We start from the raw sequence: 27,449 nt of genomic DNA, 5'->3' as shown, positions 1-27,449 counted from the left end.
CAACGAGCCCACATCCATCTTAGGTGATGGCTTGCTGTGCAGTATCTAAGACAGATTCCAGAAACAACAATAATCCAAAGCTTGCTTGCCAATGTGGAGTGGAAATTAGAATTCTGATATATCTCTTAAAGCCAATTGTGGCAATCAAAATCTGAATTAATTTACACATTGATTTTATTTACTTGCATAAATTCTGTTTTCCTGATTTCTCATCTCATGCCGTATTTGAGAAAGGGAGGGCTATGCCATGTGTGTGCTTTGTGTCAAAAATAAATACAAAAAAATTTTACAATAAGAAAAGATGAATTAGGTTACATAAAGTACACAAATGTGCATTATATTAATTTGCATAACTTATTCTGCAACTTTTATTTACTCATTCCCCACTACTGCAACTTCAAGGGCTCACCGCTTATTTTCTCTTCATCCCAACTTATGCTACCATGACATGTAATTACACACACACACACACACGGCTGAAGTTACTATGACTGCAATCCTATGCACATTTACTTGAAAGCAAATTCCATTCAACTCTGTATGATTTATTTCTGAGCAAACAAACGTTCATAGGATTGCACTGCGCATGACCTTCAGAATACAGAGTTATTTTCAAATAAAATGCAAATGTTATTTACATCGTAGTAGAAAAATACCTTGTAGACCAAAAAACCCCTTTGTAATTGGAATTTTGATAATAGGAGCTCTAATTTAGAACAGTACAGGAAGTCTCCAAACAATTTTAAATGCTACATAAATGTTATTACACTTTGATTTTGAAATACAGGAAAAACAACAGTTGTGCATAAATGAAAAACATGATTAAAACAGGAGGGAAATAAACTCTGGAATTAAATGAAAATGTAAAAGTAACCTGTCACTCATGTTTTCATCCGAGCCCTTTTGTTCTTCATAGTCCATTTTATCTTTGCTTGTCTGGTTGATTTCGTCATTCTCTATGACCACTCCTTCATCCAAAATTTCTGGTCCTTGCCTACTTGTGGCTAGTTTCCTTTTTTTAACTTTGCTCTTTGCTAGCTCTTGATGTTGGCAAGACCTATGATCGTTGTCCATTTCCTGATCCTTAATGTTATCCTGCTGCTGAGGTAATGTCAGTGTGTTTGTTACTTCTGAAGGTAGATCTATTGCCATGCGTTTCACTTTTCGTCTTCTACGCAGAGTCCTATTTCCTAAATTATCAACTGCTAGATCAGGTTCATGCCATAGAGGCCTTTTGCCTCTAAGGTTATTTAAATTTGAAGATGGTCTGCGTTTTGCAACCAACAGTTGGTCATCAGAGTCACTGTGGTCTTTCTTATTATTAGTGTGGTTCTCTCTATAATCCTTGTTTGGTTCCTCAAGGCTAGAATCAGAGCCTTCACTTAAACAATGTCCAGTCTCCCATGGATGATGGGTGTTAAAGGAGCGCCTTTTTCGTCCCCTTCGTTTTCGGGCCTGGCGTTTTAGAAGACAAGAGACACTGCGAGAATGATCTCCTGTATCTGCAAAGCCTCCTCGTGCTTGCTCTGAACTTTCCTCCAGTGCTGAGACCAGATCATGAACGAGCTCCTCCATAGTCTTGCTGAAATGCCTATAATAGGGAGGGGAAATTCCAATTACAATAATTACATGAAAACAAACTGATGATCAGCATTTAAGATTATCATTAGACATTCCAATCCCAGAAAGCTCCTAATTTCTCTTGTTTGAAAACCAACTTTGGCAAAATCTGAACACCTTCAAGCTTTAATAAAAATAAATTTAAACACTATTGAAAATAAAGAATTGAATATACAACTTGTGATCAACAGGGCTCCACAAATCCCCTTGTCAGGTCATTAATGACGACAGTCTCTTTCACTCTCAGTAAACCAACCTTATGGTTCTCAGTAACTTCTCTGCAAAAAGGTTGGGAAAGAAAGGGTCTGTCTAAACCAGGCCTGCTCAACTTAGGCCTCCCAGCTGTTTTTGGACTACAACTCCCATAAACCTCCCATTGTTGGAGGCCAACATCTGCAGGAGGGCCAAAGTTAAGCAGCCCTGGTCTAAACACTGGCTTTGCAGCACTTCCTGCCTTCTCCAAATCCCCTGCATGAGATGCAACAAGACCCTGACCCTTTCCAAGTCCCCTAAATATGCCAAGACATGACACAGGCCTTGCTCATCCTGTGTGGGGCTTTTGCCAAAGGCAGAAGCAGCACAAGTATCTCACAGTGCTTCTGCCTTCTACAAAGCCAGGATGAAAAGGGACACCCTGCCTAAAATCTACTAAATGCTGATCTATATAAAGAGATTGTACTGTGCTTTATCCCACTGTACCTTAAAACCTAGAATAACTATTTTTAAAAAAGATTTCAAACACATGTTCTTTTAGGTATTCTAGATGACTTCTCACTTGGCTTACCCCCCCCCCACTTATTTATCTTTGTGGCTCTGACCTGAGGTTTCCTCACACAGACCCAACACCCTCCCCACATCCTTGATCCCTCATCACTCCCAAGTAGTAGTAGTAGTAGTAGTAGTAGTAGTAGTAGTAGCATTATTAATTTATATTATTTATCAATCATCATCATCATCATCATCATCATCTACTTGGTCATCTCAAATTAAAGAGAGTTACTGTAACATGGTTAAAGAAAGTTACTGTAATCATTCTGCAGGGCATCTGATTTGAGCTGTAATGCCTATCAACATAAACAAAGTACTGAGACTTTTCTGTTTTTGAAAATAAATGATTTTAGTGGAATGGTCAAGGAAGAAAATGGAACTGAATAAGCCTTCCTTAGCTGTATGTAGCAATACAAAACTTTTCAAATGATAATTACAGTGGTCCCTCGACTTACGAACTACTCGACATAAGTATTTTTCGAGTTACAAACGGCAGTTTTAGATCCGGTTTTAGATGCGGTTTTTTCGACTTACAAATTTTTAGATGGGGTTTCCTCGACTTACAAATTTTACATGCGGTTTCCTTGACTTGCCTGCCTGTTTACTGCCTGTTTATTCTTGAAAAGAAATGTTCCTGTGCAGTTTGCAAGCCTTACTGGGGGTCTGGGTCTTTTTTCTAGGCTCCGGAACGCATTAATCCGTTCCCAATGCATTCCTATGGGAAACCGCTTTTCGACTTACGAACTTTTCGACTTACAAATGTGCATTCGGAACGGATTAATTTCGTAAGTAGAGGGACCACTGTATTGCTTTTGAATACCCTAAACGCACTTGACTATTGAGAAAACTGTTTCTACTAGTCCAATGATCTCCGCTATTTTTCAAGTGGGAGCCACTTTGGCAAAAACCAAAACAACCCTTCAATGTGAGAGCCATTACCCACTGTGCTGACCTCCATACAGTACTACACTATTCTCAGTGCTGGGAGGGCCCTGTATGAGAGAGGAAACCCTCTCTCTTAAGAGCTCTGTAGCCACCTAATGGCACAGTGGGGAAATGACTTGACTAGCAAGCCAGAGGTTGCTGGTTCAAATCCCTGCTGGTATGTTTCCCAGACTATGGGAAACACCTATATCGGGCAGCAGCAATATAGGAAGATGCTGATCATCTCTCATATTGTGCGGGAGATGGCAATGGTAAACCCCTCCTGTATTCTACCAAAGACAACCACAGGGCTCTGTGGGCGCCAGGAGCCGACACTGTCTTGATGGCACACTTTCCCCTACAGAGCTCTTAAGGTAAGCACTGGGGAGGGCTACAGTTCCCAGCACTCTGTGCACTCCTTCCAAGATGGTACAGGGACTCAAGAGGGCTCCCTTTCCCTTAAAGGAGCCCCATAGGACCTGGGCAAAGTGCAGCACTGGACTGTAAGAGTGGTCATCTCTGTATGGTGCCAAGGGAACTGTGCAGAGTATTCAGCTTTGGCCAAAGCTTCACGCAGACCCAATCAACAATGAGTCAGGCAGCCGCACTTAAGGCTGATGTGGGCTGTCACTGGCCCTCGGGCCTTACAATGAAGAACACTGTATTAGTCTATTTTCAGCAGATGTATTAAGCTACTATCAATAAAAGACAACTCACCATATTTCAGAAAATGGAATATTTCTTTTTCAAGTGGAAAATACCACCTATATAAACAACATTCAAGTGGCAAAATTTTTACTAACAAAAATATTTAAGCCTCACGGCAGTGTGAGGTATACCTGCTAAACGTCTCTCAAGCTTTTTAAAAAACATCCTCACCTCGAGTGTTTTACATCACAGCAAAGACAATTACAGAAATGCCCCACAGCTAGTGATAAAACCTACTTCTTGTTTCACAGAAGACATTAAGCTAAAATAACTGTAGTTTGCCTACAATGACCTTTACGTTTATCTATAACAATAAGGTTAACTAAATGCTGACCTCTACATACTACAGGGAACTGTTTCCAGATAATGTACACAGGAAGCTGCCTTTTACCCAGGTAGCTTCCGTCTATCTAGATCTAGCTCAGGATTGCCTACACAGACTGGCAGCAACTTCTCCAAGGTCGCAGGCAGAAGTTTGTCTTAGCCCTAACTGGAGATGCCAGGGAGGGATCTTGGAACCGCATGCATGCAAGCATTTAGGTGCTCTTCCAAGAGCAGTCCCATCCCCTAAGGAGAATATTTTACAGAGCTCACATGTAGTCTCCCATTCAAATGTAAACCAGGGCTTAGCAAAGGGGACAATTCATGCTTACCAGTTCTCTTCCCATGAAGATACAAGAACTGCATTGCAATGATGCTTAAAGTTATAATGTTGCACCCAGTCATGTGCCCTTAAGCTTCCTGGATCTAAAGGGTCTGTGTGTGTGGAACTGAAGCCTGGCCATTCCAGGGTGGATAAAAATAGTTGATTTAATTATTTTTAAGAGGCATGTCGGATTTGCTTATTTTATTTATAAGCAGTGACTGACATCCTAACAAAATGCACACATAAAGAGGGACTGCCAGGACATGACTGGGGCCCATGCACAACTTCCCCAGTCCCTCTGCGCATGCACTATTGAACATATCGGAGAAACATCCCCACTCTGGAGTACTCTGGAAGAAAGGAAGCATGTTGCTAACTCTAAGCAACACTTTTCTTGCTTCCAGAGCGCAGAGTGAGACTGCTTTTCCTCACAACAGAGCTGAGAACACATGCAGAGGGACTTGGGAAGTTTTGCGAAGGCCCTAGTTGTGTCTCCAGAGTCCCTCTTTATGCATGTGCTTTGTCAGTCAAGATGTCAGCCAGTGTTTCTTTTGAAAAGGAAGCTGGTTTAAAATGAATTCTGAATTTAATAACATTACTTCCTTCTGTACTTACAATCTCTTAAAACTGAACCACTACTAGATTTGAGTTGAGGGCTGTTTTTTTAACATATAAAAAAATCACAGGAAACATATTTGACTTCTGGGGTGAAATATAAATGCATAATGTCATTATTGTATTTATTACTGTGGGCATCCTACTGTGGGCATCCTACAGGATCCAGGGATTAATCACACATGCAAGAATCCATGAGATGCCACGTTGTACTTGGCATCTCATGCCAGCGTGGTGTAGTAGTTAGAGTGCTGGACAAGGACCGGGGAGACCCGAGTTCAAATCCCCATTCAGCCATGATACTAGCTGGGTGACTCTGGGCCAGTCACTTCTCTCTCAGCCTAACCTACTTCACAGGGTTGTTGTGAAAGAGAAACTCAAGTATGTAGTACACCACTCCGGGCTCGTTGGAAGAAGAGCGGGATATAAATGTAATAATAACAATAATAATACTTCACCAAGATCAATCACCAAGCCCATACTGGTGATCTTATACAGAATCCCTATTTATGCCTTCTAACAACCCGAGCTCTACAATGTGTTCGATTCTCAGTTTATAACTTTACTAGCCGAACAGAACGAGATTTGCTGCCCATTTATTATAGAGAAACAGGGTCCAATAGTTATCAGCCGATTTAACTATTAGACTTTGCTTATGGAGAATTCAGTCATGTGTATGTTTACTCAACCCAATCCAACGGATGCTTATTCAGAAGTAATTCAGAACTTTGGTCAATATGGGATTTAACTTCCAAATATGCATGCTTATGAGTGTATCCCACATCATCTTGTGATCTTCTCAGTGTCTATGCATGTGTACAGAGAAAAAGAAAGAGAGAGAGTGCCGAACAAATAACTACTTTATATTTCTAAGTAGATTCTGCAGGGCCTGCGGACTGCATGATCAGAGATTTTAGATTATGCTTCTGAATTGTGTGATGACACTATAGCAACCAGTTAGCATGCAACCTTGTTCCAGAAATATATAAATCTCATCCCATTTGAAGTGCTAGTGCACCAGATGGTACAAGACACACCTCTGTTAGTTTTCACCTGAACATCACTATGGGACCCTTCACCCAGCATACCTTGCACTTATTGCTTGTAGCCTGCAAAGATAAGGTTACCAATGCAACAGGATTTGTGGTAATACCAGTGGGGATTTTTTTTTACTAACTCTCAAGATATCAGTGTCTGTCCCATAATTGTATCAATTACACATCAATGAGTTTATCAATATAAGTAGATATAGGAACAAGAACTACTGCTATAGCTATTATAGATTTAACGAAAAGGTACCTTCAAGTTTGCCTTTAAATAGCACAGAGCAAACAACTACCCTCCATTGGATGGTTTTATTTTTAAAATTTATAGGCCACCCTTCCAGCAAAAACCTCACTGTGTGACATAACAATATAATTGCTCAATCCTTCCAGCTACTAAGATGGCTTTTTACCTTTTTTGTGCCTTTATTGGTAGCTCTGTTACCCGACAGCCCACAAGTCCTCTCAGACACTTTTAAAGGTTTTTTTTAGGTGGCAACACTGTTGACTCTCAGGTTTCGTAGAAGTGGAGTTACAGAAGGAGAGGATTAGTTCCAAATAAGTACAGCAGCCTTCTCATCCTTAGAGGCCGGATATGTCAAGGCAGGGTTTTGTGGTCTGATGTTTCAGAAATGCAGGCAAGAGATGGTGAGAGTCCACCTCAGTTACAGAATGGCCATGCATTGAGTCAAGTCTTGTGTGTCCATTTCTGTGTGGTAGTGGAAATGTAGTAATGGAAGCTTTGCTTTCCCCCATAGCTATGTGGAGCAGGGCAGGTATATCATGAGAACTTGGAGAATGGAAATAAATTTCAAACCACCAGATTATCTGAAAGGCATCCCCATTTTCAATACTTATGCCCTGCACTTCCATTCATGAAGTGTGAGAGGCAGCCTGCTGGAAGAGATGGGGACCTCATTATCCTCTTCCAACAGGTACAAGTGGACACCCATCTTCACAATACGACCTAGCTGACTGAGATGATGGGGCTAGTGTTAACCCAAAATATGGGCGAGGACCAGTTATTACTAGGGTTCACAGTACTTCTTCAAGTAAATATCATGCTATCATTTTCAGCTCCATATTCTGCTGCTTCTCCTTCTTCCTTCCCCCACCTCTGCTGCCACAATCCTAAACCCCTAATTTCTGGTTCAATATACCAGAGACTACATGAAACCTGGCTCTCTTTTGTTGGTTTGCAAAAGCCCGATTTTGCTTACAAGAATTTCCAATTAATGGCTAATTAAACTATTGTTGTTAGTCACCTTGTGAAGACTTGGTCTTGAAAGAAAGCATATAAATCTTTTAAACAGGAAAACATGACATGATCCTCTTTCTTGACAATATTTATTCTTTGCCCATTTAGTACACTACTGCTCAGGGCAGCTCTGTGCTTTTATATTTGTTTGGGTTGTATTGCTTTATTCTTTTCCATTTTTCATACTGTAACTTCTTTTGAAATTTTGTAAGTAGTTTTTATAGGAGGGTAAGTAAACAAGATTTAGTGACTGTATGATCATCATACAGATCTCCTTCTCCCCCACATCCAGGGGAAGGGATGTATTTCAATAAGTAAAGGCCCTGGCTACTGTAGAAGGCACTGAGCAGCCACTGCTTGTCAGGTCTGTAGCACTCACCAAGTCTGGAATATTCATAACAATAATGATATAATTATTCCACATCACACCAACTTTTGCTTTGTCTCTGCCTGACCTTCCTTTCAGACAAGAGCTCCCTTCTATCTAGGTTGTGAAAATATCTAAAACAATCAGAAATTGAGGAAAGGCAAACAGCTTCAGTTGGTACTACTGAGCATTCTCCCACATATCCAACATGTTCAGCTGCTAACTGGGCAAAGAGGCACCTTTTACCGTAGTGATTCTCTTTATTTAGCAGGGAGAGAGCAACTGGCCCTCTCCACCCCCAACACAGTACCTCCAGTGACTGTTGCTGGTGTGTGTCTTAAGTTTCTTTTTATAATGTGAGCCCTTTGGGGACAGGGAGCCATCTTATTTATTTATTATTTCTCTGTGTAAACCACCCTGAGCCATTTTTGGAAGGGCGGTATAGAAACTGAATTAATAATAATAATAATGTTCAGTAGCAGCAGACAAGAAAGGGAGTCTTCCAGGTAGAGGGTTCAAATAACACTGTTTCAGACTTCTATGGAAGCAGTGCTGCCAAGTCTCCTAGAAAGACCCCATTCCCAACATACCAAGAATCACCTCAGTTATGCAGGAAAATCCACCAATATCCAGTCACAAAGGACACGTCCACCTCCCATAAACATCCTCCTGTTAGTCCAAGGGCTCCACACCTCTCCCCACTTCCCCCTAGGGGCCTTCCTTCCTATTTTCATCCCCATCTCATTGGGATTGAGTGTGCTACACTGTCTCCTTCACAATATTCCATTAAAAAAAAATTCAAATCTTTGTCACCCTTGATTAAAAAAAAAAAAAGGGGGGGGGGGGTGATTCAGAGGCACGGTTGCCAGTTTCCAACTAGCCCCAAGCAGCTGTGTCTTGGCCAGCAGCTTGACGTGCAGACCGTAGTAGCAAATAACAAGGTAGATCCCCATGCTGCCTGCAGCTTCACCTGCTGCTTTCTGCACTGCTCCAGAGACTGCTTAGAGCACAAGAGCGGGCCGGGCCGGGCTTTGTCCGCGCCACTCGGCCGGCAACTGCACGCTCCGGGCCGTCTCCCTTTTGGCTTCAGATCTGTTTCTTGCCAAAGGGCTTGACCTCGGGCCTGCTCCAAGTCGCCGCCGCCCCACCTTCCATGAGGGGCCAGAGGCCCCCCACCTCTTTTTCATGCCCTCCCATAGACCCCCAGCCTCCTCTCCCCCAGCCTCCTCCCGGCCTCTCACCAGCTCTTTCTGGCGGCCGGAGGTCTGCTCGGGCTGGGCTCAGCCGCCCGGAACATGTACCCGTCGGCCGCTCCCTGGGGAGACGGGGGCCGCTTCGCAGAGACTCGGGAGGGCGACAGTCCACCGGGCCATCCACTCTCCGCCTGCGGCGCGGCGTCTCACTCCCCCATGATGGTCTCCCGGAAGCAGCCGCGGCGCGGGGAGGAAACGGGGCCCGACCATTACTTCCTCCCGCCAGCAGGGCCGGGAAGCTTCACGGGGCGCTTCTCGGATAAATAACCCCTCGACCTCGGACGCATTCTGGTCCCCCACCGCAGCCTGTCTGGCCTAAGCCTCCGACCGCTGCTCTTCTTCCAGCCTGAGGGGCATGGAACTCGCCGGCCCCCTCCTCTGATGGTGTGGTATGGCCCAGTTGCTATGGCGACAGCGTGTACACCATCCATGGGAGCCGGCTGGGAGGAGGGCGGGGGAAGATGGCCACCCTGGCCAGGCTTCAAGGAAGGCGGCGGGACTTCAAGGAGGGGTATTTCCATAGGAACAGGTAACAGGTCCCCCGGGCAGCTGCCCTCTCCTTGCGGGGACTCTGGATCGCCCTCGGAGACGATGTCCGGTCTGTGGGTTTGGGGCTGGTTCACGTGTTTGAAGGAATAGAGGCTGGCAAATTGCCTCCCAGTAGGGGAGAGTTCGCACGTATCGCAGCAGGGCAGCAAGCCCTCCTTACTGCTGAGGCAAGATGCCCAATAGAGGGGGACGATTAGCGGGGCGGGCGACAGGTCCCTTTGGAGGGCAATAGAGCTTGCTGGAGCTGGGGCATGAGAGGGGAAGCAGAGGCACACTGGCATGGAGGAGGGGGCGTCCCCCCACTGCCAAGGGGCTTCCTGGCGGCGGGGTGGGGGATCCAGCGGGGCAAAGGATCGCCACACTGCAAACCCCACGGAAGCACAACGGAAGAAAAGCGCCGTGTTTCCCTTCTGTTTTGCTGTGGAGCTTCGTGATCCTAGGGGGAAAACCGCCTTTCCCACGACCCAACTGCCCTATCCAGATATTACAGTTCTGCCAATCCTGAGATTGCCGTAAAAGCCACACAAGACAATCAAACTTCCCACGAGTTTTCATAGCTTTACTTTTACATCCATGGCATGCAGTGATGTCTCACTCTTGGAGTTTCACTTGGAGAGGGTTGCAGTTCAGAGATCAAGAGTCCAGGAGATGAATTCTTGAAGGCTGTGAATTGTGGAAAGGTGATTGCTTGGTGAAAGAATCTGTGGCTTTGCTAACCAGAGTTCAGAGAGAGCTATCATGTTGCTCTCCATAAGTCTGGGATGTTAACTAAGATCAAGGGGTGGAGCTGCTTACTCTGGATTGGCTGAGGAAGAGGAAGCTGTCCAGATAAATTCCTGTTTATATAACCAAGTATTCCTCAGTAATTCAATGGTATATAGACTAAAGGCTCTAGACAACTACACAGGCTTGTGGCCAAGCCACAGAGCAATAGTGCACAGTGTTCAAAAATAAAAATACATCACAACATAACTCCCTAGTTTGCATGCATTCTAAAACCATGATGCCCTTATGGCAGAACAATTATGTAGTTCATGTGTATAGACATCTGTATGCATGAAACTTTTTTGAGTGTGAATGACTGTACATATGCTAATTTTAAAAAAATGGTATCCCATCACAGATAGGGCTCTGCCCTCTTCAGACAAGCCCCGCTCTAAGTGTGAGCGGCAGGGCATGCGGATGAGTGACACGGCAAGGGTGGGACTTCCTCTCACTTTGCCCTGCTGCACATGGCTACTGATTGATTGATGACTGATTGCCGTCAAGTTGGTGTCGATTCTTAGCGACTACATAGATAGATTCTCTCCAGGATGATCTATCTTCAACTTGGTCTTTAAGGTCTCTCAGTGGTGCATTCATGGATGTCGTAATCGAGTCCATCCGCCTTGATGCTGGTCGTCCTCTTCTTCTCTTTCCTTAAACTTTCCCCAGCATTATGGACTTCTCAAGGGAGCTGGGTCTTCGCATAATATGTCCAAACTATGATAGTTACATGGCTACTACAGCAGGACTTGTATGTGCATTGAACATAATGTGTGAATAACTGTATATGTGTACAGATCTGTACACTGTTGTATGTGTGTGTGTTGAACATAATGTGTGAATAGGGCTAGGTGCTTTGAGAATTCCTGCTTCCACCTTTGTGGCTTTGCCAAAATGCAGCACATCCACTCCCTTATCATGAGATGTGTGTAGGTGGAGAGTTGTACCGAGAATGGAGGTGACTTGCATCTTCCAACAGGTGCAAGCTGCCCAGGGCTAGCATGCCCACTAGACAAACTAGGCAGTTGCCTAGGGTGCCAAGTGGACAGGAGCAGTGGTGGCTTGGGTCATGTGTGACTCAGGGCCAGCCTGCTCCCTTCCCCCATGTGTGTCTTGTGTGCCTTGCAAATGAGCACTCCTGTTGCCCGCCTGCCCTCCTTCCCCAGTGTGGTCTCTGCCTCCACCCACCACTTTCTGGTGAGTTATAATGATGTTACCGTGTGACGTGGCAACGTAACATGACAATGCCACCACTGCAAGAGTGGTGGGTGGCAGCGGCAGCAAGGAGAGTGGGCAGGAAGGCAGGTGGCAGGGGAGCTGGTTTGGAGAGGAGAGCTGGTCTTGTGGTAGTAAGCATGACTTGTCCCCATAGCTAAGCAGGTTCCACCCTGGTTGCATATGAATGGGAGACGAGAAGTGTGAGCACTGTAAGATATTTCCCTCAGGGGATGGAGCCGCTCTGGGAAGAGCAGAAGGTTTCAAGTTCCCTCCTTGGCTTCTTCAAGATAGGGCTGAGAGAGATTCCTGCCTGCAACTGTGGGGAAGTTGTTGCCAGTCTGTGTAGACAATACTGAGCTAGATAGACCAATGGTCTGACTCAGTATATGGCAGCTTCCTATATCCCTATGGGGAACACCCATCCACCCTCCCTTCTTCCTGCAGCTTCCACCCGCCGCTTTTGCAGCAAGCTATAATGACTTCATAATAGCTTACTGCAAAAACGGCGGGTGGAGGCAGTGGTTGCCAGGAGTGGGGATGGGTGAGTAAGGGGGAATGCCCACCTCCACTATAATGACATCACTATGATCACTGCTAAAGCAGTGGGTGGAGGTGGCGGCCAGGAAGGAGGGCTTGCTTGCTTATGAGAAATGTGAGTAGGTGAAGGATGCCCAGTGAGCAGGGCAGCGATGACTTGGGTCGTGTGTGACCCAGGGCCAGCTTGCGTTTGCCCCCACAGGAGGGCACGTCTTGTGGGTGGCCATTCCCACTTGCTTGCCTTCCCTCCCCTGCCTCTGCCTCCATCCCCCATTTTTGTGACAAGTTATAAAGATATTGCCATGAGACACAGCAACACCATTATAACCTGCTGCAAAAGTGGCAGGTAGTGGCGGCAGCAAGGGGGGCATGAGGGCTGGCAGGCAGGCGGATGGGTGATGGGAAACGCCCAGCCACTCATCTGTCCACCCTCCCTCCTGGCCACTGCCTCCTTTTCCACCTCAACCCCCCCCCCCCGTTTTCATGATGAGCTATAATAACATCATTATAAAGGTAAAGTGTGCCTCAAGTCGATTTCGACTCCTGGTGCCCACAGAGCCCAATGGTTTTCTTTGGCAGAATACAAGTAGTTCACCATGAAAGCAGTGGGTGGAGGCGTACAGGTGGTCAACGTGGAGGGGAGGTGCCCCTGAGTCTTGGGCTGCCCCTGACGTTGCCCCAGTGATGGAGACATTAATGCCTCTTCATTAATAACATTAATACCAGCACAGCTGGTAGCTCCTCAAAATCAGTTTTGTGCAGTAGGTAGAGGTCAGCACCCTCCTCATCCCTGCTTTTACACCAGGAATAGGACCAGCCAGTGGTATCTAAAAAGAAGGAAGTATGCATTAAAAATGTTATGTTTAAAAATGAACTACACTGAATAGCCATTGCAATGCTTTGATTCTTGATAAATGGCAAGACTTCAGAATGGCAATGGACCGACTCTCATTTATTCTGTTTATTTACTTAATTGTTAACTTTTTATACCGCTTTTTATTAAAATAATCCCAAGGTGGTTTACAAAACATTTAACAATATAAAACCATAAAAACGACACAATAAGAATTTAAATGGAATATAAAAATACAAATCTAATTAAAAAAATAACCATAAGATACAAAGCAGCAACAAACAAAACACTCATTTAAAAGCTTGGGTAAAAGGCCAATATTTTACTTGCTTTCTAAAAACTATGATGGAGACTGAGGAGCAGAGGCCCACCGGGAGAGCATTCCAAAGTCTGGGGGCAATGAATAAGAAGGCCCTGTCCCACGTATATGACAGGCGAGCCTCCCTCATTGTCACCACACAGAGCAGGGCCCCCTCTGATGACCTCGTCAAGTGGCAGAAACCGTTGGGAGCAGGACTGTGATCACGGTTAGGATGCACCAAGAATGTGTCCACCCTGATGTCATTGTAGGACATCCCATTGCCCATTCACTCACACACAAGGGAGATGATCATTTGAATTGCCCCCTCATATGAGTAAAGGACATCCTGATAATGTGATAGGACAACCTTTAGTAACGTCAGGGCAGGCTTGTTCTCAGAGCGTCCCGCCTTCATTGTGTATAGTGGCCTGGAGATCATGTGAACCAGCCCAATGGGAGTCTATTTACTTATGTAATTCTGTGAAACACCATGTACATTGATGGTGCTGTCAAAATGAACAAACAACAGGAACAACTACTCTTTCACCAAATGACCATAGGAAACCAGTGATGACTTGCTTATACAGTGGCCTGTATGAGCTCCCCCAACAGTCCAACCAGATGCTATTGAGTGTCAAGCCAGCTGAATTATTTATCTTCTAAATGACTGTAGGATACATTTGGGACATTGCCACATTGGACCTCCAACAAATAGCCAAAAGTTTGCTTTTGCAATTATTCTCTCACTTCCCCCTTCCCTCCCTATGCATCAGAGGAACATATTGCTCATGTAAATGGCCACAACAATCAATGTATTATCGTACATTTGTTGTCTGTGATTTCTGTGAAAGGTCTATCATTGTCAGTCTGGATGGAAAATAGAAAAATGACACTGGGTGTGATTTCCAGCCCTACATTTTCAGGTTCTCATGACACAAAATCAGGAGTATGCATGCTGCTTGGATCTAGGATTCCTGCTTTCCTGCCAGCCTGGATCATCATGGGAATGTGCCCTAAAAAGCGGCTAGGGGTGTTTCCTGAACTGGCAATTCAGCTACAACGGAAGGATTTGAGATGATCTTCTGGAGATGTTCTTCTGAAAGGATCTGCTTGGCAGATGATCTTCTGGAGATGTTCTTCTGAAAGGATCTTCTGAAAGGATCTGCTTAGGGCTAAACTACATCTTAGGCAGACTTCGGTCACTGGAACTCAGGTCCCCCCTGTCCCCACCTCTGAAAGCAGTCATGGGATTGGAGAAAATCCAGATAATGGCCAAGAGTGGTGCCAGTGTCCTGACTGGAAGCTCTTCCCTGCCCTACCCCACAGCTGCTCTTTGCCTTGTTAGGGAACATTTGCTAATTTACTAGCAGGGCAAACAGCAGCTGGTGGCGTGGGGGCATTCACATCAGTTAATTGGTGGGGCAAAGGTTTCACACACACACACACACACACACACACACACACACACACACACACACACACCCGCACTGTGCTCCCAGTCTGAATTTGGGCCCTGACTTCTTTAAGGGGATGGGGGACTGCAGAGGTTCACAATCAGGGAAATCTCTGTAATGTTTACTTTGACCTTGAGAAACAGGACTCTGGCTGTTGGAACAGGCAAAGCCAAGCCAAGAGAGCTGTGAGTTGGATGAAGGTGAAACACCTTGTGGTTCATGGTCTCTGTGTGGATCTGCTGCCCTATAGGAATGCCTGTCCACCTCCACTTATTCTCTGCTTGTATATTTCTTAATAAAACAAATCATACAAAGACACCCAGTCTTTAGTGCTTTCAGGTCCAAAGGAAACTAAACCTGGTACCACCATACCTGGAACTTCTCATTGGTAGCAGAAGTGGGGAGTGCATAGCAGTATTTAATTTGTTGGTATGTTTTGGGGTCCTGAAAATTAGGAGGTCCTGATTGGCTGTCAGAACATATAGAGAGACTCTTCCAAAGAATGTGGGGATACCTTGCCTACAGCTCCCTTCCTCATGGCCTTAATTCCCAAACAATTGCCCTGTTCTTCTAAATGGATTGGAATGATCTTGCACAGTGGTCTGTAAAGTACAGGAGACATCCTGCATGACAATGATTATAGAGAAGCATTGGGACTTCTCCCCACTGGACTTTGCAGCTATTTTGTGGTTATGGTCCCGATCCCTGTATTTTATAAATAAATTGGGACAATCTGGTGTTACGCACAATGATCTTTAGGAAACATCACCAGGCATCCTCACTGAGTTGTGAGGCTAAAATGTCACTCTGAGTTCCTTGGAGAAAGAGTGGGGCATATGGTTAATACAGTAAAGGATAGTGAACGTATTCAAAGAAATGAATGACTCTTATTGTGCTGATCTTAAACATAATGGAGCAAAACGTAAATTGTGAAAGTCATCTCTTGCATTTTCAGATGTGTAGATGAATTTCGAAAGACAGAACATTATGCTGCTGTAAAAATTCAGAGTTGGTTTCGAGGATGCAAAGTCCGGGCATATATCAGGTAACTTGTTTTGCCTTGTAATCCTAAACATTTTTACTCACAATTGATTTATGTAAAGTAAAGTAAAGTTGTGCTGTCGAGTTGGTGTTGACTCCTGGCGACCACAGAGCCCTGTGGTTTTCTTTGGTAGAATACAGGAGGGGTTTATCATTGTCATCTCCCATGCAGTATGAGATGATGCCTTTCAGCATCTTCCTATATCACTGCTATAGGTGTTCCCCATAGTCTGGGAAACATACCAGCGGGAATTCAAACCAGCAGCCTCTTGCTCCCTAGGCAAGTTACTTCCCTGCTGCGCCATTAGGTGGCTCTTTATTTAGGTAATTATCCATTATTCATTAACCATTATTTATTTATTTAGAATATATTTTACTTCACCTTGTTTTTTAAAAAGTGTGCAAGATGGTTTACAAAACAAAATCATATGGAATTTGAATCCCTGCAACTTTCTTCATCCTTCAGCATCTTGGATGGACAGGGCCTGCCTCTTCAACCTCTTCCTCTGCTTTAGTGAGGTAGAATGGCTGTAAATTGACACTGTTCTTGGAGGGAAGGGCCAAGTGACTACTGGTCCTTAAACTGCGTGTAGTGACATCCTGACCAGTGAAGCTCTGCATACGAAGTGGCTCTGCAAGGACATGCCAGGAGTCCACACATGACTCACCCAGTTCTTCCATGTGTGTGCATTTGTGCCAGAAGGCTAAGACTTCTCAGCGCTGCTCGTGCTTTGGAAGTACTCTGCGGTGGTGTTGTGCTGCAGGAATAGGCAGGGACACAGTATCGGTACCTTTCTCCCTCCAGGTTCTCAGCAGGGATGCAAAGCCCTTTGTCTTCTAAATTGAAATAATCTGCTGCTCTTGCTATTCCAATTGTTTGTTATTGTCATAGCTCCTAATGGGGGGGGGCGGGGGGCGGAGTTCACTGGGGTGTATCCTTGACTGTAAGGGATTCACAGTAGGCTGCAACCATCCACTTTATTTTAATATGGGGTAAACTACTCTCTCCATATAAGATTCATGGTGGTGGTGGGGAGTGTAAAGTGGCAAAGAGAGTTTTCATTAACCGTGCAACTCAGATTCAAGCAATACAATAAAGGAAAATAGCTTCCCTCATGCATCTAACTGAACTGGTCCCTATCTTATTACTCACAGGCAGGGATCTTCCTGCTGTCTCCAGTTTCCTGGCTGTGGCCTTCCCATTTCCCCAGCAGCTTCCCAGCCAGCTGTTCCCTCAGGGCACTCTTGGGACAGAACAAACAAAAGAACAAAGCCTTCTCTTCTCCTTCTGGTGGCTGTGAGTGTAGTTCCCACAGTCCTCTGGATTGGTCCTTCTGTTTTGATTTTTCTGGAATTTCCCCCTTATTAGGAAAGTCCCACCCTCCCAGCAGTTTCTCTAAGGGAAGCCTAGTCTTCCCTCAAATCCTTCACATCACTACAGTTACATAACTGAGTGTTGATGACTACAACTGATTCTATTGCTATTCTTCCTGTTTTCTGTTAAAAGGACAATCCAGACTGCTTTTCTGGGTGAATAAACACATGAGATTCAAGCTCTGTAGAATTAAGAAACTATTCTAGACTTCTTGGAATAGAAACCCCCAAATTATTACATCATTCTAAGTGGGGGTGTGGGTAGATGTGGCCATAGAGCGTGGCTGTCTGGGTGGGTGTGGCTATGGCGGCTGTCATGGAGTGCATTCACTTCTAAATTTGTGATTACATCACTGGTGCTCTGCAGGATTGAAAACACATTGCTGAGGGTCTTTTGTCCTCTGCCTCAACAGTATGCAAGTTAGAAGACTGGGGTAGTTGCATGCTGGCTCCTAGCGCATCCCCACAGTGTCTCCTTACCTGCGCATTTTGTTAGTCAGGATGTCAGCCAGTGGGACTTATTTGTTGGCATAACCTCTGGACGACGGCCTTACTATATTTTAACCTGTGTTTTCAATTATTTACCATTTTGCCAAGTCAACTGATGTGATTGAAACTTTCTTGTTCGGTTGTGCTTGAAAACTACTATCTTGCTTTCTGCACAAATTAACACACAAATCCTCCTTTTTAAAATTTTTTAAAGGCTTACTAATAGATCTTGCATCAACTCTTTTGGAAAATTGTTTTCTTAAAAATGATTAGGCATAATAAGCTGGTGGAACGAATTTAAATACTCTAGGCAAAATCCAGACTAAGATTTGTGCAAGGAAGGAAGGTTGATTTACACTGACCCGCTCCTCCCTCAGCAGCCCCCCTGTGCCCACCCATCTGCTCCTAAGGGTCCCTAGCCTTCACAGACATCTTTTCAGGGGGCACAGGAGATTGAAGAAGGAAAAGCAGTGAGTTAAAATCATTCCTCCCTCCTCTTTCATAAGCAGAATGCCTTCCATTCATATGAATCTTAGTCTGGATGCTGCCCCCTGAGATCAAGCACTTATCTGTGTATGTAAATCAAATAGTTTTCCCTTGATGGTTAAGTTTATTTTGAAAAAGGACTTTTGAAATTATTTTGAAAGAGCACCTCAACACCATAGGGGCCACAGAAATCACCATCAGCCAATTACAAAAAGCAGCTTTACTGGGAACAGCCTATATTCTGTGCCGATATCTATAACAACAGCAACAACATTGACAATAAAATTCTGGCATCCCAGGTCCTTGGGAAGGACTCGATGTCTGGATAAAACAAACCAGTCAATAACACCTGTCTGACTGTGTAAAATAATAATATAATAATAATAAAATACTGAGTTGCTAATGGAATATTCTGTTTATTTATTTGTTGCATTTTATACCACTTTTCTGCCTTGACTAAGGCACCCAAAGCGATTAACTACAAATAAATGAACAAGTTACATAAGATTTACAAAGCAGTCTTGTCTCAGGCTGCTTGATGGTCTTTCAGGAGCTGAGGGCAAGAGCTCCCTGGCCTGGACACCTCCTTTCTTGCCTTTCACTCAGGGCACACAGGTCTTTCAGTACTCTAAATTAACTGGAAGATGTTCTCCAGGGTTTCAGGCATGGATCTTTTCCAGCCCTACCTGGAGATGCCAGCGGTTGAACCTGGAACCTTCTGCATACAAATCACATGCTCTACCACTGAGCTGTGTCTCTTCTCTTTATAGTAATCTTGTGAAATAGATCACTATTATTCTAATTTTACAGATGATAAAATTAAGCTGAAAGAAAGTAGCTTACCCAAGAGTCCATGGTGACTTTATCAGCACAGGTCTCCTCTGTCTAAGATCTATCCTTTGTTCATTGGACTCCAGCTACCAAGTAGTATTATGCCTGGGTGCAGTTGGTAATACTTTCCATGCCTCAGTGTTTGGACAAACATAAGGTGGCAGAGGGTAGTTACAGTTTTTATTATAATTTTGCTAACATGTTATTGTCAGAAGCTGGCACTAAGACAAAAAAAGTTAACTCTTTACAACCTCTTCCGTATCTAAATTCTCTGTGGAAGGGATAAATGCTCCAGGCAACACTTGAGTAGTGAAATATAGTTTCAACTTCCAGTTGGTGCCATTTGTTGTACGAAAATCTAATGAAACCATCAAGATTTTCGTTCTCTTGTCATCTCATATTTTGGATGCAAGTTTCTCTAAAAGTTACGGGAGTGGACTTTTCAGATTCTGCAGTTACCAGCACTAAATAAGAAAATCTAAATTATGTATATATGTATTTATTTGATTTATATACTGCCCTTCCAAAATGGCTCAGGGCGGTTTACAACAAGATAGAAACAATTAAAACAAGTTAACAGTTAAAATGAAACTGAATAATGAAAATCTAATGTTCATCAATGCCATCCCATTGCTATCTTGGCTGCTCCCCAATCAATGAAACTGATGGATACTTTGCCATTATGAAAGAAAGGCAATTAATGCACACATGGTACTATTTTCTTATAAAGATATTTTGTTTTAGGTTTCTGAACAAAATGATGGTTTTTATCCAGAAATGGTGGCGGGGTTATCAAGGAAGAAAAAAATTCAGAAAAATGGTGGAGGTAAAAACTCAATTTGTAACTGAAAATTGTTGTGTTTGATAACACTGCATACAGATATAAAGTGGGTGAAATCTCTTTTATTGGGCCTAGTAGTTCTTTAAAATGTTAACATGTTAAATGTTAACATAAGATGTTTAAAATGTTAAAATTTTGTAAGCTTTCAAATGTACATTTTGGCTGGGCATAAATGTTCAGGATTAAAATGAAATGAAATAAAATACAATCAAATAAAGCAGATTGGATCATCTTATGTATCTAGACTGATGACTGTCTTACTGGGTCTGTTGCTTTAAAAAAAAACGGTGAAAGAAGGCTTTCACCACAGTCTAGGGAACTGACAGGGTAGGTCCTTAGCCTCAGTGAAGCTTAAAAAAAAATATTTTCCACTATCTAAACTGGACAAGAGTATTGCTGATTGAATAATGGCAGCTCACAGTACCAACCTTAGATATAGTTGCACCTGAAAATTTTTAAACATTTTAATCCCATAAAACCTCCTGTTCGAAGGACTCCAAGAAACAAAAATTTTCTATTGATATTACACAACTATACAATATTTTTTCTTGAATTTTTACAGTTGACTGATATGGCAAAGTTGGGAGGTACAGGGTTCTTCAAGGAATTGGTTACCTGTTCCACCACACTCTTGCCTAATATTTTTGGAAAGCTAAACATCCTTCATGGCAGAGAAATAAGTGAATGGGGATTCATGCTGTTCCTCCTTTTCTGGAGCAGAGGAGAGTTAGGAGTTGCCTGAGGCAGAAGCCCTACTGCTGTTTTTCCATTAACTGCAACACAAAGAACTCCAGGAGACTACAAGGCTGACGATGGCAAGTGGCTGGGTGCAGCCAGGAGCCTACTCTCCATGCAAACCACTTCCTTGGAATTTGTGTTGCCTTTCTTGCTCCAAATACATCAAGATATATAACTTTATAGAGATGAAGCAATGTCAGCAGGGAAGTCCACTTATTGGCATTCTGGTGCTAAAAGCTGCAGAGGTAGGCCACTGTGTGAAACAGGATGCTGGACTAGATAGGTCTTGGGCCTGATCCAGCAGGGCTGTTCTTAGGTGACAGTTCTGGGCATTATTGGAGTCTGTTGGCTCTTCAACTGCTGTAAAACAACTCTTACTTTCTCTTATTTCTTTTTTAAAAGGTCCCCCCCATCAGTATTGTACACCTTTTCAGGCATTAGCATGTGAATTGCAGAAATGCCCACCTCCGATCCACAACACTCCACTCCCTACTCAGGCAGTTTGAAATGTGGTAGTTCAGAACTTTTGAGGTAGTGAATAGAGACAGGAAGAAGCCATGTAGGGTCTCTGTCCTGGAAGGAGGAGAGAAGGTTTGCTCAGGATTCCCTGTGTCAAAAGAAGGTTCTTTTGCTCCTGTCAGTGGCTCTAGGGAGTCGGAAAGGAGGTTTTTCTAGCTTTAAAAAAATCAGAATTCTTTCGTGTTGCATTTAGAAAACAAATAACAACCCTGTCCCATCTCTGTTATTCTTCCTGGTTATATTATTAAGGAAGCAATATAATATTAAAGTGAGCATTTTAAAAGCCCCTTTAATTAAACTGAAGGAATTATGCCTCGCCTAATGTAATGAAGAAAGCGAATTTAAAATGAAGTAGCATCATTGTGTTCATTTGTAAATAACATATTGCAGCCAACTGTTTCTTAATTGCCCAGACTGTTGATAAATAATCCAGTCCTGCTGCTCTCCACAGACAATTTGCTTTGGATCAGACTAGGCAATTCAAATAACACTAATTACAGTGAAACCCTTTTACAGTGAATTCCTCTTTGCCAGGGAGGAGGAGCAAAAGAGCAGGGAACTGCAGATCAGGGGGAAAGTACTTTTCCCTTTGATTTGTAGTTAAACCTCCCCCTCTTCAAGCCTGCATGTTATGCTAAATAAAGGACGTCTTCTGCCTTGGAAGTACTTATTTTACTTTTTATGATACAGTTGTGAATTATGTTCATTTTGCATTTGTAATTAGAGGGCGGAACAGATGTGAAAGCTTAGTGTAAAGTGATGTATCCATTAAAATAACCTATCCTGCCAAGTGAGTGTTTGCTCTAACAGGAGATTCTTTCACTAAGAGCGGGATTCTTCTTTATTGGAAGGGAACCAGGAAATGTTTTCTATATCAGGGGATTCACTGTAACATGTTATCATTGTATTTATGATTTTATGATGTTAGAATGAATATTAAATGAAACAAAATTCCCAAGGATTACTCAGGAGGCAACTAAGTACATAACATTTAGTACAGATGGTTGGAAGGCACAATTTTGCTCCATCACCGCATCCATATCCTTGAACGATTTCGACTGAAGACAGCATTTCTTTGAATTTTTCATTAAACCAGACGTCTTGAAATATGAATTCCTTTTATGTTTCTGTGAGTTTTGGTTAAAAGAACCCCAGTGAATAAATCATACAATACTACGTGTCACCAGCACTTGTGAATATTTCTGCTTTGTTATTCTACTCTCAGTAGAGCACCATTGATTATCAAACTCAGCGGAGAGCATTTTATGATCATATATCTCCATTAGCTGCTAGTTTGACTACCATAGATTTTTCTGGTTAAGCCTGCATTATGTATTAGGAAGCCTATCTTTTCAATACAAAGTTTGATTTTATTCTCTCTAAGCCTAGAACTCTTATTATGTATTATGTATAAAGATTCTTATCTTTTATATGTAAAAATAGGAGTACTGTCTTTGTGTAACTGAAATGTATGCCATCTCTCCCCCCACCCCCTTTGATTCACAGACAGCATATTTTATTATGAAGATGAATTTCTACAATGAAATGGCTGTCAGGGTAAATATTTCTTCACTTGTTAAACAAATGAAAAGTCAATTGTGCTCTGAATTTGCTTTTAATAAAATGAGCAACCCAGAATAATATAAACTTGATTGATATGCTAATGGTAAAGTGAGGAAATGGTATATAGTTACAAATTTAAAGTTACACTAAGTAATCCAAGTTGCATTTCAACATTAGATTTAAGATATTGATGTGTAAATTCTTTATCTCTTTCAAAATTCCTTATCTCTTTGCTATAGCTGGTGATAATATTATTTATTTATATGCCACCTTTCTTCCATGATGGCATGCCTAGTGTTCCTAGGCAGCCTCCCATCCAGGCATGGATCAAACCGACCACCACCTCCTTCTCCATATCCAAGTATTATATACCACTTTATATACCACTTTTCAACACAAGTTCTTAAAGCAGGGTACATTGATGGATCCCTGTCTCAAAAGCGCTCACAATCTAGAAAGACAACTGCTGCTGGTGGGATGGTATTCTGGGATTGGATAGGGGCAGGTGTTCTCTCCAAGTATAAGATAATTACCACTTTGAAAGGTGCCTCTTTGCTCAGTTAGCAGGGGTCAGACCTGCTGAGCTTCAGCTAGGTTGCTACGTCATGTACCTCAGACCAAACATTAAACACATTTAATTTTTGCCCTCCTCCAGCTAGGGATATACATGCACAGCAGCAAGCTTCTCCCCATCTGTCCATAGCTGGATGAAGTGCTGCATGAGTCCTGCATGCATGGTTCCTGGCACTACAAAGCCTCTTCTAGCAGCCTGGGTGTACTTGTGCTGTGTTGATGAGATCTTTGAAGTTTGCACTGCTGATCTGTTCAAGGAGTACAGAAGGAGAAAATATTATTGTTGTCAGGTCATCTGCTCCCTCCTCTCCTCAAACAAGTCGAATAGCTGTTGGTTGGTTCAGAATAAGACTGAAATCATCCATGACTTGATCATGGATGAGGGAGCCGACCTGGCTTGTATAAATGAGACCTGGATGGGGGAGGCTAGTGGCCCAATTTGGGCCCAGCTTCTTCCATCAAGCTACTCTGTTGTGGAGCAGGCTAGGAGAAGTGGGAGGATGTATATGTGAGTGAAGTGGCTGTGGTCCATAAGAATACCATCTCCCTTGCAGGGCCCCTGTGAGTCGGCTGACTTATATTGAGTGTGTATTTCTGAGGCTGGGAACTAGGGATAGATTGGGGATTCTGTTGGTGTACCGTCCACCCCGCTGCCCTACTGACTCGCAGCTGAGCAGACGGAGCTAGTCTTGGAGTTGGTGTTAGAGTCACCCAGACTTTTAGTGCTGGGGGACTTCAATATCTACTTTGGGGCTGGCTTGACTGGTGTGGCTCAGGAGTTCATAGCAACCATGACAACTATGGGCCTATCCCAACTAGTTTCAGGACCAACTCATGTTGTTGGCCACACACTCAATTTGGTCTTCTGTTCAGATCAGGCAGGTGTTCTGTGGGTGGAGGATCCTGTGGTTTCCCCGTTGTCATGGACGGACCACTACCTGGTTAAGTTTGGTTTCACAGCCACAGCGCAGCCCTGCAGGGGTGGAGGACCTATTAAGATGGTCCGCCTGAAATGGCTGCTGGACCCAGTAGGATTCCAAAAAGCCTTGGAGGGTTTTAATGTTGGTCCTGCCAGTGATTCTGTTGATTCCCTGGTGGGAACCTGGAATAGGGAACTCACCAGGGCAGTATACGCGATCGCTTAATAAGCATCCCTTCTGATCTGCTTTAAAAGTGGCCCTTTGGTAACCTCAGAGGAGTTGCGGGGTCTGAAGCAGCAAGGTAGGCAACTGGAGCACAAGTGGAGGAGAACTTGGCTCAAAATTGACAGGACAAAGCATAGAGCCCATTTGAAGTTTTATGCGGAAGCAGTGCATGCAGCAAAAAACCAGTTCTGGTCTGCATGCATTGCTTCTGCAGGTTCATGTTCAGCAGAACTGTCCTCAGTTGTGAGGAATTTGATTCAGGTTCCTGCTATTTCAAACCAGTCCCTGAAGACTTTGTTCTGCTATGATGCTTTCAATGGTTTCTTTGTGGACCAGATCTCTTGTATTCAGGGTGACTTGGACTCCACTGTTTTTGCAGAATCTATTAAGGTGGTGTCCAGCAATCCCTCTTGCAGTATTAGATTGGATCAGTTTGATTCTGTGATGCCTGAGAACGTAGACAAGCTGCTTGGGGCAATGCGGCCTACCACTTTTTATATTGTTTTAAGCAGTACATTTTAAATGGTGTTTGTTTTATGTTCTGTAAACTAGTTGTGCACCACCTAGAGCCTTTGGATGGGCCAGTCTAGAAATGTAATAGATAGATAATCTGACCAGAGTATGCTGCCCCAACTCCCTGATGGGATGTTGTCAAAAAGTCACATATGCAGTAGAAAACTGTTGTGCACATGTGCAACTGGGTAGGCTTTTGTCTATATGAACCACAAGAAGAACTCACATGCATGTCATCCCACTTTCACCATCTTCCTGTCTTTCACATGTACACCTTCCATGAGAGTACAGAACCATTCCAAGGAGGAAGAGGATGAAAATTAGAGGAGTACTCCTTTCTCTGCCTGCAGAAAACTCCTGCATGTCAAACTCCTGCATGTCAAACCTGACTGACTCAGCAGACAGACATGGAGAATAAAAGCTGGATAAAGCCAAATCAGTATGCAGTATAGACAGGGATCCCAAAATTTAGGCTTAGCTCACTAGCCAGCCATTATTTCTGGTCGCCACCAGTGTTCCCTCTAACCAATTCCCAGATGTTGTTCACTACAACCCAGCATCCCCAGCTACAATGGCCTTTGGCTGAGAATTCTGGGAGTTGTAGTCAACAACATCTGGGAATCCTTGTTAGAACACTGGTTGCCACTAATCCCTTATCTTCCTTCAAATCCTTTTCTGGCACACAGACATCAGTCTTAGGAGAGATGCAGATCTTCTGTTATTTGCACTGGGATATGGAGATGGTAGAAAACAGTGGGAGCCCTCTCCTACTGCTCAGAAATGATTCCTGCTGTTTCTAACCTTCTAAAAAAAAAAGCGTTCAAAATGGGACCTCTATGGAGGAGATCCACGTGTTGATGAGTGTCCTGCTTGCCAGAGGGCTGGAGACACTCAGCACTGGTGGATGTGGAAGTGGATGTATAGATGCCTGGGTATGAAGAACCTCTAAACATTCTAGTACCAAGCAAAGAGAGCAATACAAGCTCCAACATTCCCACCACTGAAATGCATAATCTTCCTAATGTTGGTATATTTGATATAAGGTGGAGAAGAATCACAATTAGTGCTATGATGCTTGGATGTTATTCAGTCTAACTCCAGAAAAATCCTAGCTGCATCTTTTCCATAGGCTGATTGCTTCAAGGGGAAAGAGGAAAAACGCTTTGTTTGTGCAAAAAACTTTAGTAGGCCTGATGTGACTCTTAGAGGCCTTAGCTGCTTACCTCAGCTCTAATGTACACATGTGATTTTCCTTCAACTTTGGGAAATCATTTTTGAATAGGGTTCAGGCAGAAATTAAAAGCACCGTTGTTAGTGTAATGAATTCTGAATCATAATATGTTCTTTAAAGCTGTCCCTTAATTATATCTGACCCATTACTGTCGAACTCTCACCTTTGGAACATGAAAAAACATAAAGAAAGCAATTATTGTAATGCATAATTTTCCTTATATCAGATTTATTTTTATATTAGTGGGTTGTGATATATTAATCTTTTTCATTGGGCAGGTTTAAGGGTTGCTATGAATTTTCAACAACAAAGGTAATCCCCATTTAAAAAAAAATCTTGGTGTGAGCAGATGGCTTTTGATATATCAAGGTTTTGCCATTTGTTTTAGTGCTTAAAATAAACATTATTTATAAGACCACTTACATTTTGATGTTACTTAATGAGGAATATGCATCATTGATTTGACTAGCTTAAGAGGTCATTTAGAACTTGCCCGTTAACAAGCTGTAATCTGCTGAGCACACAATGACTTTGTTTAAAATTATCTGTTTGGTACTGATCAATGACAATAATTGTTTGGTACCAATCACCATTGAAAGTTGCTAATTACTTTGAAGGGCATACACACTTATCTTCTGTAGGAGTGTGTAAATAATCACCTTGGAATTATAAGGTGTAGTAATTGAAATACTGTATTGTATTTTGTAACATATTCAGGGGGAAAAACCAGATTTTTGTAACATATTGGGAAGTACCAGAAAAAATATCAGGCATAGGGGACATCTGTTGTACAAGGGGAGACTGAGAAGATTAGAACTTTTCAGCATCAAGAATAGATGGTAGAGGGGGCATACAAGGTAAATCAAATCAAGAATATATCAGGAAAAACAGTAGTGAAAATGTGCGCCCCATTTGGAATAATACAGATATGCGAAAGTCTCTGATAAATTTAGTATGTAATAGCATTAAACACATATACACACCAGTCTCTTAAAACATAAATACACACACTGTTTACCTTTTGTCAGTGGAAGTTGATGACATGGATCACTCATGGAACCACTCACAGTTGCTGTGTGGCATTCAAGGGGGAAGGAGAAATCCCACCCTTATTGCTTGATGCTGGAAAATGGCAGGAGAGGCAGGGGGTATGCCACAGCCTGCATGTGAGCACTATACAAGGGCACAGTTACTGACTGGACAGTTTCCTCTACTCATAGCAGCAG

At 43.1% G+C, this 27,449-nt stretch overlaps 2 protein-coding genes across 7 annotated transcripts in view; one reads left to right on the top strand and one right to left on the bottom strand.

Moving 5' to 3' along the window:
• GPATCH2 (G-patch domain containing 2) overlaps positions 1-9,659 on the bottom strand; it is a 153,261-nt gene extending 143,602 nt beyond the window's left edge. For 3 of the 6 annotated variants that reach the window (XR_008319351.1, XR_008319353.1, XM_053308990.1), the window contains exons 1-2: positions 9,191-9,659; positions 875-1,591 (exon numbers count right to left, since the gene is read on the bottom strand). Coding sequence is in view for 3 of the 6 variants with exons in the window: in XM_053308990.1 (XP_053164965.1) it covers positions 875-1,591; positions 9,191-9,246 (773 nt within the window). In the remaining 3 variants the exon portion in view is untranslated. The remainder of the gene's footprint in view (positions 1-874; positions 1,592-9,190) is intronic. The other 3 variants (XR_008319358.1, XM_053309001.1, XM_053308985.1) reach the window with 2 other exon arrangements.
• Positions 9,593-27,449, top strand: part of SPATA17 (spermatogenesis associated 17) — a 139,359-nt gene continuing 121,502 nt past the window's right edge. The window contains 5 exon segments of the mRNA XM_053309011.1: positions 9,593-9,652; positions 9,655-9,731; positions 15,835-15,924; positions 19,845-19,926; positions 22,705-22,755. Of these exon segments, the coding sequence (XP_053164986.1) occupies positions 9,608-9,652; positions 9,655-9,731; positions 15,835-15,924; positions 19,845-19,926; positions 22,705-22,755 (345 nt within the window). The 5' untranslated portion in view covers positions 9,593-9,607.

Source organism: Hemicordylus capensis, chromosome 1 (genome assembly GCF_027244095.1).
Source record: "Hemicordylus capensis ecotype Gifberg chromosome 1, rHemCap1.1.pri, whole genome shotgun sequence".
NCBI classification, from domain to species: domain Eukaryota; kingdom Metazoa; phylum Chordata; class Lepidosauria; order Squamata; family Cordylidae; genus Hemicordylus; species Hemicordylus capensis.
Note: the sequence above shows the minus strand (reverse complement) of the source record. Positions and strands in the feature narration are given on the sequence as shown.